A 15,846-nucleotide genomic window follows, 5' to 3' on the forward strand; every position below is an offset into this window, starting at 1 on the left:
AGCGGGATACCCGGACTTCCGGTCGGCCCCTAGAGTTTCCGGTTCCGGGTTTCTCGGCGGGCGAGAAGGGCCGTTGCGGCCCGGGAGCAGGGCCATGGAGAAGCTGCGGCGAGTCCTGAGCGGCCAGGACGACGAGGAGCAGGGCCTCACCGCGCAGGTAGGGAGCCGGCCTCCGGGGTGAACGTGTGCTGGGGTGGGGCCGCGGAGCGTGGGCAACGGGCCGCTTCTACCTGCCGAGGTGATGTGGGAGGGCGCCACGGGCCTCCCGGGAAGAACTTGGGGCGCTTTCCGGGTTTCCATGGAGTCTACAGAAGCTCACTTTGAGACCCGCCCCCCTCCCCCCAGCCCCATTTGGCCTTGCGACTTTCAGGAACGTACTTCGCTGCCTGTCTTTCTCTGCCAAATAACCCATCTGCCCCACGCTGCTCTCCCCCAGCCGCCGCTTGGTTTTCTGCGCCTGGTGTGGACTCTGAACTCGGGCTGGCAGCGCAGTAGGTGTGCGGGTACTCGTCCTGCCAGCTGCATAAGCTGAAATCTTAAAGCTTCGTTGCATCCGTTAGACCCTGGAATTAGGTGTTGTGAGTGTATGTCTTTTGGAAGGAGGGAGACTGGAGGAAGAAAAGAAAAAAACACAGGTCACTGAGAAGTGAAATAATACTGAGTTAAAAGTTGTTTGTTGAGCCCTCATAAGCGGTTTTTTAAAAAAACAATCCTTGTCTCCATACTTTACCCACGAGACTTGATAAGGGTTACTTCCTTTAAAAGGAGGGATAAAAATAGTGCAGCAGGAACTGCTTTATAAGTATTTTTGTTATTTGCATGCAGGCAAATTCTTGCCTGCCTGTCACAGAAGTGGAACATTTAAAATGAAACGGTATTACGTAAGGACCTTTTATTTGTCCCTTCTCCTATCCTAACTTCCTTCCTTGTCATAATCAGCACCTCTTGTGAACAGGATTCTGGACTAGTCTGTGAGGGTTCAGAGACTGAAAACCAGGCACCTGCTCTAAGGGATCTCTAACCAGTTTGGCAAATCGTAATGGTGATGCAAGAACCCGTAAATGGTAATATGAGAAACGTCCATTAGGCAGCAATGGCTTACCCAGCTCATTTATGTATGTATTTTATTTTATTTTAATTTTTAAGTAAATTTATTTTATTTTATTTTTGGCTGCATGGGGTCTTCGTTGCTGTGCGCAGGCTTTCTCTAGTTGTGGTGAGCGGGGCTACTCTTTGTTGCAGTGCACAGGCTTCTCATTGCAGTGGTTTCTCTTGTTGCGGAGCACGGGCTCTAGGCGCGCGGGCTTCAGTAGTTGTGGCACGTGGGCTCACTAGTTGCGGTGTGCGGGCTCAGTAGTTGTGGCTCGCGGGCTCAGTAGTTGTGGCGCACAGGCTTAGTTGCTCCGTGGCATGTGGGATCTTCCCGGACCAGGGATCGAACCCGTGTCCCCTGCATTGGCAGGCGGATTCTTTTTTTTTTTTTTTTTTTTTTTTAATTATTTATTTATTTATTTATTTTTGGCTGTGTTGGGTCTTCGTTTCTGTGCGAGGGCTTTCTCTAGTTGCGGCAAGCGGGGGCCACTCTTCGTCGCGGTGCGCGGACCTCTCACTATCGCGGCCTCTCTTGTTGCGGAGCACAGGCTCCAGACGCGCAGGCTCAGTAGTTGTGGCTCACGGGCCCGGTTGCTCCGCGGCATGTGGGATCCTCCCAGACCGGGGCTCGAACCCGTGTCCCCTGCATTGGTAGGCAGATTCTCAACCACTGTGCCACCAGGGAAGCCGGCAGGCGGATTCTTAACCACTGCGCCGCCAGGGAAGCCCCCAGCTCATTTATTAAACCACTGTTTTGTGCTTCACTTTATGCTCTAGGTCTGTGCTATACAAACAGTAGCCCTAGCGACATGCGGCTATTTAAATTTAAGTTAAATAAAATTTAAAATTCCTTTCTCGGCCATACCAGCCACGTTTTAGATGCTGGATGGGCAGGTACGTTAGTGGCTGATGCACAGGACAGTGCATGCTTGGGGCATTCCGTTGCAGGAAGTCCTGTTAGACTGAGCTGCTCTAAACCTTGGGGGCATGAAGGTGATGGTGCCACTTCTCTTGTGCCCACTCTCCAGAGGGGAGAAAGATTATGTAGAGGAGTCATTGACCAAAGATTGGAGTGATTGCCTGGAATGGGCAAGTGCAGTGAGTTCAGAGGAGGTGATCATTTATTCATTCAACAAATATTTTGGTGCCTGCATATGTTTGGCTCTGTTCAAGATGCTGGCGTTATAACAGTGACCAAAACAAAGGTCTCCCCTACATGGAACTTATATTTTAATTGGGGAAAACAGTTAATAAACAAGTAAATATAAAAATATGTCAGCCACTGGTAAGTGCCATGGAAGAAGGTAAAGCAGGCGGATGAGGTCGGGACCACCTTGTTGTGTTGGATGGTCAGGGAAGATGTGTCTGTAAGGGTGACCTTACAGCGTAGATCTGAAGAGCGCTGGGATAGCTGGGTAACTCGTACAAGTACATATCTCCCAACGCATGCAAAGACAGATCCTGAGAACAGCGCTCGGCATGTTCAAGGCCCGTAAGAGGCCATGGTGTCTGGAGCCAAGGGCTAGGGAAGCGGAAAGGCAGGCGGTGGGCTCCAGATGGTGCGGGGTCTTGCAGGACACAGTAAGGACTGCAGCCTTTACTCTGAGCGTGCCGAGGAGCCGTTGGGTTTTGAGCAGCGCGGGGATGTGACTGCCTTGGCTTCGAAAGGGTCACCCTGGCTGGTCCGTGGAGAACAGACGGGAGGGGCAAGAGTGGGAGCTGGAGCCCGGTCAGAGGACCAGGGTAGTGGTCCTGGGAAGAGACCTGGGCCAGGGAGAGGGGAGCGACGGGGCTTTAAAGTGAGAGCGGCCAGGTTCTGTAAACGGTTCGAGTGTAGAGCTGACGGGTTGGGCGTGAGAGTGCTGCTGGAGGAGCCCGGCTGCCTCTGGGTTTGACCTGAGCCGCTGGAGAGATGGAGCCGCCCTTGCCTGGGATGCGGAAGGCACACGTTGGGGGGTCGTCTGGATGTTGAGTGAGATGCCGGCTAGCATCTGGTGCAGATGCTAGAGTTCATGGGAGGAAGTATTTGAGATAACCAAGGGATTGTGGGTAAGTAGAAAAGGGAGAAGGCCCAGGGTTTGACCTCTGGAGCTTTCCGTGAGGAGCTCAGGAGACTGAGGGAACCTGGAGAGGGCCAGGTCCTGGCAGAGATTAGCTCAGCAACTCAAGCAGAGCCACAAATGAAGGGGCTAATTCAGCTGCAAATCGCTTCCTGGGATGTAACCAGCCCGGGGCTAAAACCAGGGATGCACCTGCTCCCTTGGGTTCCATTTCCCCCCCAGGCGCGGCTGGTGATCTGGGGTCTGATGGGGCAGCGAAGGCCTGGGGTCAGGCAGTTTTATGGACTCTGAGGTCGGGGGAGGAGGGCGAGTGGGGGGGCTGAGGGGGATGAGTCAGGAGGGGCGTGTCCCCTGTTCCACAGGGAGCTCTCCTAAGGGCCTCAGACAGAGAGCCTCGGGGCTGGGGGTGCAGGGAGGTGAAAGGGCCGGACCAGCCGCTGTCCTTGCCTGCAGCTCCTCTCGGGGGCTGTGGGCCGGGCAGCTCCCCCCGCGCCTTTTAACCACGAGCCAGGCCCTCGCCGGCATTTAGCACCCAGGAGCACCCAGGAGCTGTTTGTTGAGTGAATCAGTGAACGACTGAGCCGAGGCTGGAGGGTGAAGTCAGGCTTTTTGTCTGTTTGAGGTGGAGGAGGCTTACGCGTGTTCACAGGTTGATGGAAGGGGGTCTCCGCAAGAACGCGGTTCACGTTGTACACGGGGAGAAAAGCCAGCCGTGTCAGTTCCCTGGGACGTCAGAGCGCTTGGCCTCTAAAGCAGGGCGGGCACGTTGGCCTTTGCCCCTGTGCGGTGGTCCGGGGCCAGGAAGGGAGGGTGAGTGTTCCCGACGTGAGCTTGGTGTTTGGCGACAGCAAGCAGAGCCGGGCATCCCCGCGGGGCTTCCGTTTTCTGTGGAAATAGAGGACGTGTGTCTGCTGACGGGGGAGGTGCCAGGGCAGGAAGTGGAGGGTCGCAATGGAGGCGGATTGGCAGGGTCAGGGGGCGACAGTGAGGAGGCAGGTCGACTTACACAGCAGCGCACGTGGGGTGCCTGGCAGGCAGTGCCCAGGGCCCCTTGAAGGTGGCCATGACCTGCTTAGGGTGCCATGTCCTGCCCTGTGACTCCACCCAGAGGAAGAGGAAAGAGGGCTTGAGTCATGCCAGGGTTTTGCTGGTGGATGGAGCAGAAAGGGAACTTCCGCTTTTGTACTGAAGTAAAGAGGGCATAAAGGGGCCCGAGAGGCTGCGAGGCGTCGAGGCAGGAGCCCTTGAATCAGTGCCCTGGGGAGGCTGTCGCAGCTGGAGAGCAGTGGCCTGGACGTGGAGATGGAGTGATTTCGGGGAGTGCGAGCCCCTGGGTCTCTGAGCGGAGGGGAGAGCAGAGGCCGTCGGAGAGGAGAGAGTGAGGAACAGAAAGGCTGGGCTGTCCACGTGGATGTAGGAAGCACCCAAGACTCTGCTAGGGTCTGGGGCGGGACCTGTGGCCGGGGCTCCTGAGCGAGAGAGGGTGCCTGGGAGAGCAGTAGGTGACGGCGATGAGGAGCCTCTGAGTAAGGGGAGGGGGACCCCTGAGGAGGTGGGGTCAGGACCGCACTGGAGAGGGCCGGGGGCGCCTGCTTCTGTGCTCGCTGTCTGCGCGTCTGTATCTCATTGCCCACCACTGTCTGTGGAGGAGCAGTTTAGGAATTCATCGTGTGCGGTGGTTCCCTTTATTCGAGTGGTGGTGGCCCGGGAGCCAGGCCCAGGTGCCCACGCTGTTCCCTGGTGATGGTGTCCTTCTCCTCCCGGCTTCTCCATCCCCTAGGAAGGCAGCTCGTGTCTGTGCCATGGGTTCATTCATTCACCTGTAATGTTGGTGCTGCGGTGAAGACGTTTTCCTCCATTGTTTCCAACTTTTTCTTTTTTTTTAATTAATTAAGTTCTAGTTCCAGGTGAGGTTGATTTATTGCAGCAGGAAGAGGGCACCGGAGAATGGGAGAGTCGCTCCTGCTCTCACGAGGTTTATTCTTTGCTTCCTCTTCCTTTGATAACAAATAAGTAGAATAACTGGTGGCAATTTCAATGTGTATTTCTTTGCTAAGACTAAAATTACAAGATCAAAACAGTTGCTGGTTTTGGTGGGCTCCTTCCTGATCCCGTTGGACAAGCACGTCACACCTACAAGCTCATGCTAACGTGGGTCTGCAGGGTCAGGGCTCCCTCTGTCTCCCTCATGGACAGGGCAGTGCCTGGTTTTCTTGCACGGTGGGCACTGTATCATTTTCCCAATTGGGAGTTAGGGAATCTGTGATTTGTTTCTGTATCCTGGACAATCTGAAGGGCTTGCGACAGGTCATTTGCTTGTGGATCAAATATTCCAAATTTACAAATGGAAAGAATTTGTTATATGTTTTGATTTAAAGATCACTTGGCTGATGGTAATAAGAGGAAAAATATCTACTATTATACAAATGACTCTGCTTAATACTGAGTTGAACTTAAGAACAATGGGGTGATTGAAACTTGTAAAAGGAAGTAAAAGCAGATGCTTCTTCCGCTCTCATTAAGTCCTCACATCATCATGTGTTCGCACTGACCACTTAGAAACCCTGCTTACTTAGGATACCGTTTCTACTTCTTTACAAACCAGTAGATCATTTCCTGTGCGATATGCAGTCTTCAGGGTTTATTCTGTTCTATGTGTATTCTACCTGATCAGATAAAAATGAAATTTAGATGTTTTTATAGGCAGGTTCATTCTTTGTTTAAAATACAGTGATCAGTTTTAGTATAAACAGACGACATTGCTGGAAACAAGAATGTCTGTGGATTAAAGCAGATTTTAAAAAATATTTAAAATGTGTTCAAAAGTGATGGATGTTACATTGACAGAATCTTTAGTTGTTTTTATCTCCTTTTCATGCTACATAAGGATTCACAGATCAATCTATTGAGGTAAGGAATTTTGAGCTTTTGCATATAAAACTTTGTATTTTAGCTTCTTTATTCTTGAAAATACATTATAAGTATGTGGTCTCTTAAGCATATGATAATACAGGTTAATAATAATTTTGGAATATAAATCCTTATTGTATATTTCTAGTTTCTTGAAACATCTGTTGTTGATACTTTTTCAGCCTTGTGGGGAAAATGAGTTTGAATGGTGTACTTAGTAATGTAAATGTGTACTTAAATTTGCAACAATGTAGATGGACCTAGAGAGTATTAAGCTTAATGAGACAGAAAGACAAATACTGTATGTTATTGCTTATATGTGGAATCTAAAAAATAAAACAAATGTGTATAACAAAACAGAAGCAGACTCACAGGTATAGAGAACAAACTAGTGGTTACCAGTGGGGAGAGAAGTGGGAAGGGTCAATATAGGAGGAGGACATTAAGAGATACAAACTGGTACGTATAAAATAGTAAGCAGCTGCGATGTATTGTACAGCACAGGGAAGTATCCCCGTTATTCTGTAGTAACCTTGAAGGGGATATAATTTATAAAAATACCGAATCACCGTGCTGTACAGCTGAAACTAATGTAATATTTAAATAACACAATAATATTATCAGTACTTCAGTTACGCTGTACTTCAGTGGAAGGAAATGTGCGCTCAGTCGTTACCGCGGGCCGCGTTATGTGCCGCGTTATGTGCCGCGTTATCGTGCGGCGCGTGTGGAGCGCGGCCCCGTGTAATCTGGCTGGAGTTGGCGTGACACGCGGGAATGTCGTCCCCCCGCAGTCAATTCGCGCGCGGTCCGAAGTGCGTTTCTAATAACGGTTGTGGGGACGCCGGGGCTTCCGTGACTCGTAGCTGAGGTGGTCAGATGGGCCCCGTGGTAGACGCTGCGGGGCTCCCCAGGCCCCAGTCCGTGGGCGGACGTGCCCGCCGCCCTGCAGCTCACAGCCGTCCCCTTGGGCTCACGCTGGAGCTCCTGCAGCAGCCCGCCCTCCGCCCTCCGCCCGCAGCCAGCGACCAGCTGCTGGGAGGGGGCTTCCAGAAGGGCGGCCTGGCCTCAGGCGGGACACACAGTGAGGTATGGTGTTCACTGAGCTCCAGCTGCGAGCAGGGCCTCACTCAGTCCCTCCCCTTCTCTGTCCAGCTTCCCTCCCTTGCCTGAGGCACCCCCCCCCCCCCCCCCCCGCCCCGAGAGAGGTTCCTGCAGGACAGTCCCCGTGCCAGGCTCTGCGTGTAGGGACTTTGCCCAGACGCCCTCGGACATAGAGATGTTGAGAGAAGGTGTGTGTCCATGAGTCCACCTCAGCACCTGTCCACATTTTGCCCGTCTTGTTTCATCTTTCCCCTACTTTTCAATCACTGAGTATTTTATAAGGTATCTCATAGCTTATGTCATTTCATCCACATCCGTGCTTCTCCTGTCCCTAACAGGTGAGAGCTTTCTAGAACCGTATAACACAATGCTGTTATCTCACCTGGCAAAGTTAACAGTGACTCCTCAGGACCGTCTCATTCCCAGACCTGTTGATATTCCCCTTCACGGCCATGGACTATTCTTAACACTACAATGTGCGAAGTAAAACAGATTCATTGTCTGTGTTAACGTGAAGCTTTGCTTTAATGTAGTGTCAAGCATCAGACTGGCGAGTGGTGATTTAAAATCACGTTCTAATTCCCCTTCTTTCCGCAGGTCCTGGACGCCTCGTCCCTCAGTTTCAACACCAGGCTGAAGTGGTTTGCCATATGCTTCGTCAGCGGCGTCGTCTTCTCTATTCTTGTGCGTTAAGGCTATACGTTGCTTCGTAATTTCTGTTTTGTGGGAGACTGATCATTCCGTTTAGTCCCTACAAGCAGTCCACTTTATCTGGACTGTTCTGATGGGACCTATTTAGTCCCCTGAAATAAAGGGGTAGAGATCAATAAAAAGATGCAGAGATTAATATTTTGGGAGGTTTATGGATTGTTAAAATAATTTCATTTAAGAAAGATCGGTGTGTATTAGGAGAGTTACAGTCAGTGATTTAGATTTTTGACTTGCCATTTATAAAAAGAATACTTAAGTAGAGTGAGATTTACTCAGACGTATAAAGAAAGTAATGTAATCGCTCATTTATATATACTTATATGCAAATAGGCAGAAGATTCAAATTAGCAAATAACATTGAAAATTAACTACTTTTTAAAAAACTACATAATTAGAGACTATATTTTAGCACATTGATACATAAACTTTATCATATTATAGATATTCTATTATTACTGTTGTAGCAGCACGTTTGTATCTAACCTATTACGATGGTAAAGTTGTTTTTAAATGACTATAGTATCTTAACGCAGGGAGCTGGATTGCTGTGGCTTCCGGGTGGCATAAAGCTTTTTGCGGTGTTTTATACCCTTGGAAATATTGCTGCCTTAGCCAGGTATGTACAGAAGTTTGGCCTCTCAAAATATTTCATTTGCTATCATTATCAAAATTCTTTTCTAATAGGATATATTTCTGTAGATCTATACATACTGTGAATTCAAAATTACATTCATTCAGTAGATACTTAGACTCCTGCTGCGTGCCAGCTGCCACAATAGAGTGTTCATGGGGAGAACAGCCAGCCTTTGGAGGTACTTGCTGTGTGCCAGGCACTGTCCTAAGTGTTCTGTGTCTGTCACCCCATTTGTAAGGTGGGCACCGTTATCACCCCACCTTACAGCAGGGTGTAGTAGCACGGGCGGGGGTCACTCCCCGGGGAGGTGCCTAGTGAGGTGACCAGGCCTGGTTCCCACCCGACAGTCCTGCGGAGTCCGGGCTTGTTGCTGCCTCGGCGAGGCGCCCGTCACAGGCCCAGCCGACCAGCGGCGGAAGCAGATCGGGGGTGGCAGTGCCGGGCCCAGGAGTCGGACAGGGCCACACAGGGGCCGTGGCTCCGAGGCCTGTGCGCTGGGCGTCCGGGGAGTCCCCCCGGGGCCTCGGGCGCATCTCTGGGGGAGTTGATGTCCGCTAGCGTAGTTGTCACATTTGCGAGCTCTCAGCCTTCAGAGGTGAGCTCCTGCCTCTTCAGGGATGTTCCGCATCAGAGGAGCTGCCCAGTGCAGGGGCGTGAGCTGCGGGCAAGCTCCGTCAGCCCTCCCGGGCTCGCCCCGATGCCGCTCCTCAGACCGCGGCCTGGAAGGGGCCTGAGGGCGCGGTTGCACGCTGTTGCCCTTAGAAGCTTTACGCCCACAGTGCTTGTGGGGCTGTCGTCCCTGTTCTGCCGGGTAACGTGCGTGGAGGTGAGGAAGCAGAGGCCGAGTTGCGCCAGCGGCGAGCAGACTTCCTTGTCAGCCTGGGCCGGCCTCAGCGGTCGCGCTCACCTGCGCTGGGAGTGATTTGTGAGGGGCGTTCCTGTGTCACAGAAGACAGAAGGGTTAACGTTTCCTTCTGATGTTAAGGGAAAATGCAGCAGACTTAGTGGGATTTTCTAATTAAACTAACATAGGATTTCTTTTCTTACAAGTACTTATTTTTACATAGCCGCCGGACAAGTTAATAGCTCCCTCTCTCATTTCTTTTATTTGTTTCAAATAGTACGTGCTTTTTAATGGGACCCGTGAAACAACTGAAGAAAATGTTTGAAACAACGAGATTGCTTGCAACGATTGTTATGCTTGTAAGTAAATAATGATACTTTTAAAAAACTTTTTTCGAGTTTTTTTTTCTTTTTGCATTACTTTGCGAGGTACTAATGTTATAATTCTCTTGTTGAATATGACAGTCACCTTCTTCAGGCTGTGTGTTTAAAGAGTTTGGATTATGTGGCATTACCTAAAATGATTGGCTGGGTGAATCCTGTTTCCTTTTGTGTATTCTAACCGTGTAGCTCTGTGTATTGCACGTGAAAATGAGAGCTGCGTGTATTTCATTTTCAGGCCCCGTGGACCCCTGTGTGTACTTTCTGGAGGGTGGGCCTGGAAGACGGGTCACTTCTGGGTCCATATGAGGCTTCTCAGGGAGAGTTGGCTTAATTTTGGTGGCCTGTCACCTGGCCTTTGTCGCTCCCCTGTTGGACTGTTGCACAGACACCTAGGCCTCCGTCCCCACGCCTGTCCCCACTGCTTTCCCTGCCTGTCCTCGTCCCTCCTCTGCATCCTCTGGGGGACATGCGTGTGGAGTGACAGTGCAGTCTTTCTGTGTGAGATCATTATAATCATTCCTATGTAAAGCTACGTAAAACAGAACTTACTGTACAGGAGCGGTTGTACTGAGTCCTGTGGTGGCGGCTTGAATTAGGAAACATTAGCGCAAGCATTCATAAATCCATAACAGCTGCTGTCACTCTCGTTCATTCTTGAAACAGTCTCTCTGTTGGCTTAGTCAACAGGTGATTTATTATGTGCTTTCAGTTTGCCAAGGAATATTGCAGCAGTCACAGACTTTAAAATACTCAGGGAATATATAAGGACAGCTAGAATAAACGGTCTCATTAATTTTGTTCTCTAGTGTGTTATCATGCAAATGAATGCAGAATAGTGTATGCATTTTTGTTAAGCTTTGGAAAAGGCTCAAATTGACAATTTTTCTTTCCTTTCCTGTAGCTGTGTTTCATACTTACCCTGTGCGCTGCTCTTTGGGTAAGCTACCTCAGCCATACCTGTTTTCTACTCACTGTGTGGCCCCTCACCACGTAGAGTGTCTTCGCACCATCATCTCCAGGGAGCTCAAAGTCTGGTTTCTTAAAACCCACCAAAGACTGGGTGTCCCTAAAACCCACCAAAGACTGGGTGTCCCTAAAACCCACCAAAGACTGGGTGTCCCTAAAACCTAGTTAGTGGCTAGGCTTGCAATGGATTCTGCCACCTAAAACAGAAGTGAGCTCGTGCTTGCTTCCAGGTCAGACTGGCCCCTCTCTCAGGCCCGGGGCTGTGAGAGGCCCTCGCTGAGGGTCTGCGTGCTCTGTCTGCTGTGCTGATAGCCTCGCTGTGCTGTGGCTCTAGGGTGGGGAGTGCATCGTGAGCATCAGGGTGTCCACACAGTGAGGAGAAAGGGCCAGAAAACAAACCCAGACAAAGTAACACAGAGGGACAAAAGGACTTAAATTATTCTTGCACCACTTAAAACAAACCCAAACAAATTAACAGAGGGACAAAAGGACTTAAATTATCCTTGCACCACTTAGGGGTGAGGTGAAGGCTCTTCATTAGCCTTCAGAGAAGTTACTTTACTACAATTGCGTTTACTCGTCGATGCTCCTGATTCTTCATTACATTTACTTATTGTTCCTTATCTGCTTCCAAAGGGATTTGAGGCGGTTCTTGAGCTCCCAAGAACACTACACATTTTGAAGAAGATAGGGTGGTGTATGACACACTTCAGAAATGTTCATCAAAAATGTTCTGATTTTAATTTTGATGATTTAAGGACCGGACTTTAGTTATGCAAGAATGCACTTAATACCTCACTTCCCCGTGATAACTTAAAAGAATTTTCATAAACAATCTTTGCATATCCCTATGGAAAATTGATTTCTGGTTTGGAAAGGTCCTGCAGTCTGTTTATAAGCAGTAGATTAAAAATAAGGAAAAAGTAAATAAATAAAAATTTAAAATAAAGGTGGACAAGAAATTCTAAAAATAGATCATTTTAAAACAACCGTGGAAACTTTATTTTACATTATTCCAGAAGATCACAATAAAATACAGTTTTAGTTCAAAAAATAACTCAAGAAAATGAACAAGTGCGAATGAGAAAGATATGTAAATTCCACATAGGATACAGATCTAATAACCAAGTGGGGATTTTAGAAAGGTTAACCTTGACTTAAAGGACCTAACGTGAAAGAGATTTAATATTTTCGGCCTATGCACAGTTATTTCATTAATGTTTAATGCCATATACTTAGCAGCGTTTGAATAAATGGAATCAGAGAATTCTAGAAAGAAGATACAATTTATGGATATGTAATTCTCAGATCTACTGAATCTTAAATTTGTCATACTAGAATCTAATGAAATAAGTGGAGCTATTGTTTATATTTTTGAAGGGGAGGAACTGAACTTGCTTGTGAAAAATATTTTTAAAAAAAATGTTTAACTCATTATTTCTTTGTCTTTGCTGTTGTCAGTGGCATAAGAAGGGGCTGGCCTTATTATTCTGCATATTGCAGTTCTTGTCAATGACCTGGTAAGTCTTACACTAATTAGAAAGTTAAAATTTCCTAAGCAGTGCCACGCATTTTGTTCTGAGCCTGTAAGCCTAGGAAGGTCATTGGCATTTTACCGGGTCAGGTAAGCCTGTGCCTTGGAGGGGAAGGGCCTCCTGAGAGGTCAGGTGCCTGAGGTCTGCGGTGTGTCCTGGGGGGCCTAAATGTGGGAGAGCTGAGGAGAGTTGGGGGCTGTGCTTGCCCAGGCACACAGGGCTGCATTCACTTCTTCTCTGTGTGTGAAAGAGAAATGCTAGGAAATGCAGGTGGTGCCACACGAACCCTAAAGTCCAGGCCGAGTCACAGGATGAGCCCGAGGGCATGGCGGGGGAGCACTCACTTTGCCTGGTATTGCCGAGCACCTGCCAAGTGAATTCATTCTGGAGCCGGCTCTGGCCCTGTCACGCCGGCTCGCCGGCTCCGGAGCCGACTCCTCAGCGAGGCTGCTCTGCCCTTCCCTCTCCCTGAGGCGTCCTCCCCTCCCTCCGAGTGTTCAGTCACGCCGTCCTTCCTGATCGCTCCCCTCCCCAAGCCACGTTTAGGTCCTGGGCTGAGGGCCCAGCGAACACGTGATTGAATTGAATGTGCCCTTGCACGCCCCCGCGTCAGACCAGAAAGGTGTTTTTCACGTACAAGATATTTCTACGAGTGTTTTTCCTTTTTCTTTAGAGCTCAGTCTGTTTGCTTCCTTGCAATCGTCAGTAAACTCCTTCCTGACTTTGCTGTTTCAATTTTCTCCTTTTTGATATCACCCAATCTGAGATCAGTCTTTGTTTTGGTGCTGTTTCTACCTTTCCACTGATGGAATATCAACAGATGTTAAATGCAGTTCTCTACGTGTTACAAAAGAACCTTATGATGTTGTTTTACTCTTTTTCAGTGAAATGTGGAAAAATTTAAATCTTTGTTATTTTCTATTAATATGTTGCTTTTTATTGCTAATCTGTACTTAATGATTGCTTTATCCCTGAAGGAGAGTGCAGTTTATTCTGTTATTTTATAGTTTTTATTTTTAAAAAATAACTTGAAAGGGGTAACTTTTTATTACAACAGTCTCAAACTTCAGCAGGCATCAGAATCAGTTTGTTAAAAGCACATTGCTTACTGAGACGCAGTTTCTCATTCAGGAGGTGGGGGGTGGCCCAGGAATCTGCGTTTTTAACAAGTTCCCTGGTGGTGCTGCATGCCTCAGGGGTCATACCTTGAGAATCACTGTGCAATAGTCTACTGCTTCATTTTTTATGGTGTTAGAATGTGGTCATTTGGCAAAAAGGAAAACATCATTTAGTTTCAACGTTCTTGAATTTTTCTTGCAGGTATAGTCTGTCATACATCCCGTATGCAAGGTGAGTTTGTTTCAATTCTGTCTTGTTTCTGCTCCTCTAATTCTCTTTACACAGATTTGTGAATTTTAGTAATTTTCATATTAAAATATGATTTAAAAGGCTGTTTTTGGTTGACTTTGACTTTTTTCCCAAAAGGAAATTATTGTTTAAATGAGTGGAATAGAAGCTTGCCATATCAGGTAAAAAACATGTTGAACAGATGTAACAGGTAGGCTGGGAATGTACTTCTCATTTACCACCTGAACATTTGCAGTTAGGGAATTTTGGCAAGAGATTCTAGATCCTTCCACGACTGCAAGTATTCAGTAAATAGGATATGGAGACTTCAGCAAAAATAAATTCTACTTTAAAAAAAAAAGGAAGTTAATGAAAAAATGAGTCTGATATAGAGATGTTTGTTTTAAGCCAGTAGAAACATATTTATTCTGTATGTCAAGAGGTAATTGCCGTTTTCTTGTATTTTTTCAGAGAAATGTACTAATTTAATTGTGGCGGGAAAAACAAATACTTAATTGCAGTCTTAAATCTGACCGATTTGGAAGAATATTCTGTTGAGGCACAGCTTTGTTTCTTTGTGAAATTTGGAAACATAGGTTGCATATGAAAAACAGAATTGTATGCCTGATAGGAACAGTGAAGGAAATTGATAGAAATTCTATTTTTATTCAGTTTCAAATGGATGATTCTTTTTGATGAACACTTAAAAGGAGAAAAAGCAAAGCAGGGTCAACTAAAGGAGAGCAGGCTTAGAACAGGAGCACAGAGGTTATAACTTGCCAGTCCTCAGGACCTTAGCTGGGAGAGCTCTTGCTGTTTCTCAGCGAGGGGAAAAGGTGCCCTGAAATGATGTCCGCTGCTGTAGGGCTGGAGCTCACAGCCAGGGCAGGGCGTCTGCACAGTGACCGCCCTCCCCAGAAGTGTCGGGCCTTGCCCGAACATCTCCAGTCTGTTGGTGCTCGCCTTTAACAGTCCGTATAAATATAACAACAGTTCAGACTAACTGTTGTGTAGAGAAATGTGAAAGGCGAATGAGGTTTTTCACATGAATTTTGTTGGAATTCTTAGGGGCACTGTTACGAACATTCTGCTTTTTAAAATCCAGTTCATTGTTTCTTTTTAAAAATACTTTTGTTGTTTTTGGTATTTACCTTTATTTCTTCATAATAAAATTAGCATATGTGTTGTTTAAGATTTCTAAATAAATAAATACCATTTTAGCAACTAACAAATTATTTCCATGTCTCAGTTCTTGATTTCAAGTGATATTCAACAAAGTTTTAATTACGGAAAGGTACTGGGGGTTCCGCTGAGTTCTGATGGGAAAAGGTGATCGTGTGTTTGTCTCTCGGCAGGAATCTTTTTGCCAGTTCACTCTGGAGGCAGATTATTATATTGTTTTTCCTCTTTTGTTTTTTCACCAGGGATGCGGTAATTAAATGCTGTTCTTCTTTCCTGAGTTAAAAATCAGAAACTCTTTGAAAAGACCATTTGAAAGCTGATGTTCTGTTTTTGGTGAAGTATACTTTTCCTGATACAGTAATCACTCCAAAAAAACAACTGCACTGACCATTTAAGACCATTTTGTATACTGATAAAAACTACATGCTAATTAAACTGTTAAATGCTTGTGACGTTAAATTCATTTTGTGTCATTAAGATGCTCTTCCAGAGATAAGGAGATTCTAATCATTGCCAATTGTAAATGATTTTTAGCCAGTTTTTTAATCTTTTCTAAACAGCATCTGAGATGTGTATATTTAAGGGTAAACCTATGCTGCAAGATATATTCAGCTTTTTTGGTGGTTTTAAAATGTCTGCATTTTAAAAATATCTTTTTAAAATAAAAACTTTAAATGTGAAAACTTTTATAGGCTAAAAATTGCTAATTATATGTAATAAAAATAATATATAAATCTTTATAATTTTGAAATAAACCCACACTTGGGAAAAACATTTTCTTGATCAAATTTATGTTTTAAGTGGGTGGTACGTTGATTCAGTTGAATAAAATTTAGTTTGGGCACTTACGCAATCTTTCTGCAGAAGAACGAGTAAGATACAGCCTCTGTCCTAATAACGGGGCTGAGCACAAATCTGTGAAGGATGAGAGGGCCGAGCAACAACGGAAGCATTTGTTTATCAGTGTGCTGTCAGGGTGCGAGCCGGACACGGAGCCGGCCAGGACGGCCCGCCCGAGGAGGAGGGCAGGCGGGGGCCGGAGCAGAGGAGCCAGGGGAGCTGACCGGCCAGGTCGGGG

At 47.0% G+C, this 15,846-nt stretch overlaps 1 protein-coding gene across 3 annotated transcripts; it reads left to right on the forward strand.

Moving 5' to 3' along the window:
• Positions 1-11: 11 nt before the first annotated feature.
• SFT2D1 (SFT2 domain containing 1) lies at positions 12-15,215 on the forward strand. 3 transcript variants are annotated; one of them, XM_082404679.1, is made up of 10 exons: positions 45-157; positions 940-1,064; positions 6,040-6,062; positions 7,764-7,850; positions 8,411-8,493; positions 9,633-9,714; positions 10,640-10,675; positions 12,166-12,224; positions 13,560-13,589; positions 15,011-15,215. In XM_082404679.1, the coding sequence occupies exons 2-10, from the start codon at positions 1,040-1,042 to the stop codon at positions 15,048-15,050; spliced, it is 465 nt and encodes a 154-aa protein (XP_082260805.1). In that variant the 5' UTR covers positions 45-157; positions 940-1,039; the 3' UTR covers positions 15,051-15,215. The 3 variants fall into 3 exon arrangements, with proteins under 3 accessions (XP_082260804.1, XP_082260805.1, XP_082260806.1); XM_082404678.1 differs by lacking the exons at positions 940-1,064; positions 6,040-6,062 and having other exon boundaries at positions 12-157; XM_082404680.1 differs by lacking the exons at positions 45-157; positions 6,040-6,062 and having other exon boundaries at positions 1,029-1,064.
• The last annotated feature ends 631 nt before the right edge of the window (positions 15,216-15,846 follow it).

This window comes from Balaenoptera borealis (assembly GCF_965194805.1).
Source record: "Balaenoptera borealis genome assembly, chromosome: 9".
NCBI classification, from domain to species: Eukaryota; Metazoa; Chordata; class Mammalia; order Artiodactyla; family Balaenopteridae; genus Balaenoptera; species Balaenoptera borealis.

Bases quoted from the DNA above. Each gene is read 5' to 3' on its own strand.
- SFT2D1 (XM_082404678.1), top strand. From the start codon at position 95: ATGGAGAAGCTGCGGCGAGTCCTGAGCGGCCAGGACGACGAGGAGCAG. The intron at 9,715-10,639 runs GTAAGTAAATAA...CCTTTCCTGTAG, and splicing joins TTGCAACGATTGTTATGCTT to CTGTGTTTCATACTTACCCT. The intron at 10,676-12,165 runs GTAAGCTACCTC...TGCTGTTGTCAG, and splicing joins CCCTGTGCGCTGCTCTTTGG to TGGCATAAGAAGGGGCTGGC.